General features: G+C 38.6%; 1 protein-coding gene across 1 annotated transcript; it reads right to left on the bottom strand.

The window, feature by feature from the left end:
* Positions 1 to 1,459: 1,459 nt before the first annotated feature.
* On the bottom strand, positions 1,460 to 1,677 carry LOC127193145 (ATP synthase subunit ATP5MJ, mitochondrial-like). The gene has a single exon (XM_051150475.1). The coding sequence runs from the start codon at positions 1,641 to 1,643 to the stop codon at positions 1,461 to 1,463; it is 183 nt and encodes a 60-aa protein (XP_051006432.1). The 5' UTR covers positions 1,644 to 1,677; the 3' UTR covers position 1,460.
* Positions 1,678 to 2,022: the final 345 nt, after the last annotated feature.

Below are 2,022 nucleotides of genomic sequence, written 5' to 3'. Positions count from 1 at the left end.
CCATCAGACAGGCACAGGTTCATATTCATACAACAGAGACAGAAGGCACAATTCCCAGGGATCATGAAGTAGAACATTAAAATCTACACTCAATTTTAGTAGCATGACACCAAGCGGAAGTTGTTTTATTTCATTTCTTAAGGTGACGCCAAAGCATTACTGGTGATTTAGAGTTAGTTACTAATGCATTTGATCCACATACAAAAGGAGAGATGAAAAGTGTGCCCATACTGTGAACAAGCCAGCCTTTATTGAGTGTCAGGACAAATACCTGAGATCCAGCCTATTAGAAGACTAACGAGACATGTGATATGTGACCAAAGATTCAAGTAGGAATACCAAGAGAAGAGAAATTGCATCCAGACTCTAAATCCTATCCTATCCTCCACATCCACCCTTCCTTTAGTTTATATCCTGGACAATTTGGCTGGCAGTTCTGCTCTGCCCTGTCTTCTTTCATCTTCACTTTTATATTTTAGTTTTTCACATTTTTTTTCATTCTCTTTAAAATTATTCTCTATTCTATCTTTTCCTTTTCATTTTGTAATGCTTTCTAAGCTAGCTACTGTTGTGGCTTGCAAGTCACCATGGTTTTACTCTACTCAAACAATCTGAACTGTTTTAGATTATCTATGAGGAGTGTTTTAGTTCTTTTTTCCATTGTGATTTTAGCCAGAACTGTCTCACTGCTTTCCTTGTTTGTTTGGCTTTTGGGTTTTGTCCCTGTTTTTTTTTTTATATTCATTTATTACTTGTCTATAATATATATGCATACATACATTCATATAATGCATACATACGTACATAAAAACATGTTTGCATGCATACATACATATTTTCATATGTTGTATAATCACTCACTCCTGATCTTTTTCCAAGAGATTTTATGTCAGCATACCCCAGAGTGCACATCAATGTTTACTGCTGTTGCAGCACTATTTACACTACCTACAAAAGCTGAGCTATGAACAGAGGAATTAATCAAGGAGTGTGGTATAGGCAGAAGACAGTTATTTCTTGAGCCAAAAAGAAAAATTAAATTATGGTTTTTATGGCAAATTTGATATAATGAGAAATGATTATAGTAAATGAGTCCACAAAACATACACATTACATGTTTGATTAGCTTTTGTTCCTTGACTTCACACACATAAAATTATGCATGAATTTATTACATGGATGTATTAATGAACTATCTAGGGGAGGCAAAGGGAATAACATGGAGGAAGATGTGAGAAACAAGTATATGAGAGATATGCTGTTTAACATAACACAGCATTATGGTCAATGATTAAATAATATGAAAATGGAAACTAAGTATTTATTTGGTGCTTCTCACATTTATTAATGCCACACTGTAGTGGTACTTAGACAAGTGTACAGCGATGGGCCATGTCCATCGAACACAGTTTGCTTAAGCTTAGTTGATACGCTTCATCTTGAGTGGACGCATGGAGTGGTTAATAATGGCTATGGGCAGGTGCAGGGCTGGAACCTTTCAAAGCTTTACTTCTTTTATCAGCACTCCTGATTTTATAAAGGATGGAAGTCATTAGCCCCATTCCTACCCAAATTTCCTGGTAAACCTGGGTATAGTAGGGCTTCATTGGGACCCAGACATTCTTAATAAGGCTTTGAAGCATCTCCGTGGACCAAGGCCACAGGCCACAGTATACAACAACCGGATAAGTATTTTTAGCAGAGCCAGCATAGGTGAGCTGTTAGTAGGACCCAACCCCCATCGTCCTTCATACCGAGGAGGCCTGTGTCTGGCCTGAGAAACATTCAGCTTAGAGCCCCCTCAACTGCTGATTCCATCTGCCTGACTCATCTGGGTCACAGACAGTAGTGAGCCCCCACTCCACTCTGAGTGGAACATTGGCTACATCTATGTAGGAGGGCTAGATCCAGTCAATGCAAGGTCCTTGGTTGGTGCTTCAGTCTCAACAAGCCTCTTTTAGCCCTGGTTATTTGTCTCTATTGGTATTCTTGAGGAGCTCCTATCTTCTCCAGCTACTTTTT

The sequence above is a fragment of the Acomys russatus genome, chromosome 8 (genome assembly GCF_903995435.1).
Source record: "Acomys russatus chromosome 8, mAcoRus1.1, whole genome shotgun sequence".
Classification (NCBI taxonomy): Eukaryota; Metazoa; Chordata; class Mammalia; order Rodentia; family Muridae; genus Acomys; species Acomys russatus.
This window is presented reverse-complemented; position numbering and strand designations above follow the sequence as displayed.

Coding starts and splice junctions, on each gene's coding strand:
- LOC127193145 (XM_051150475.1), bottom strand. CDS start 1,643: ATGCTTCAAAGCCTTATTAAGAATGTCTGGGTCCCAATGAAGCCCTAC.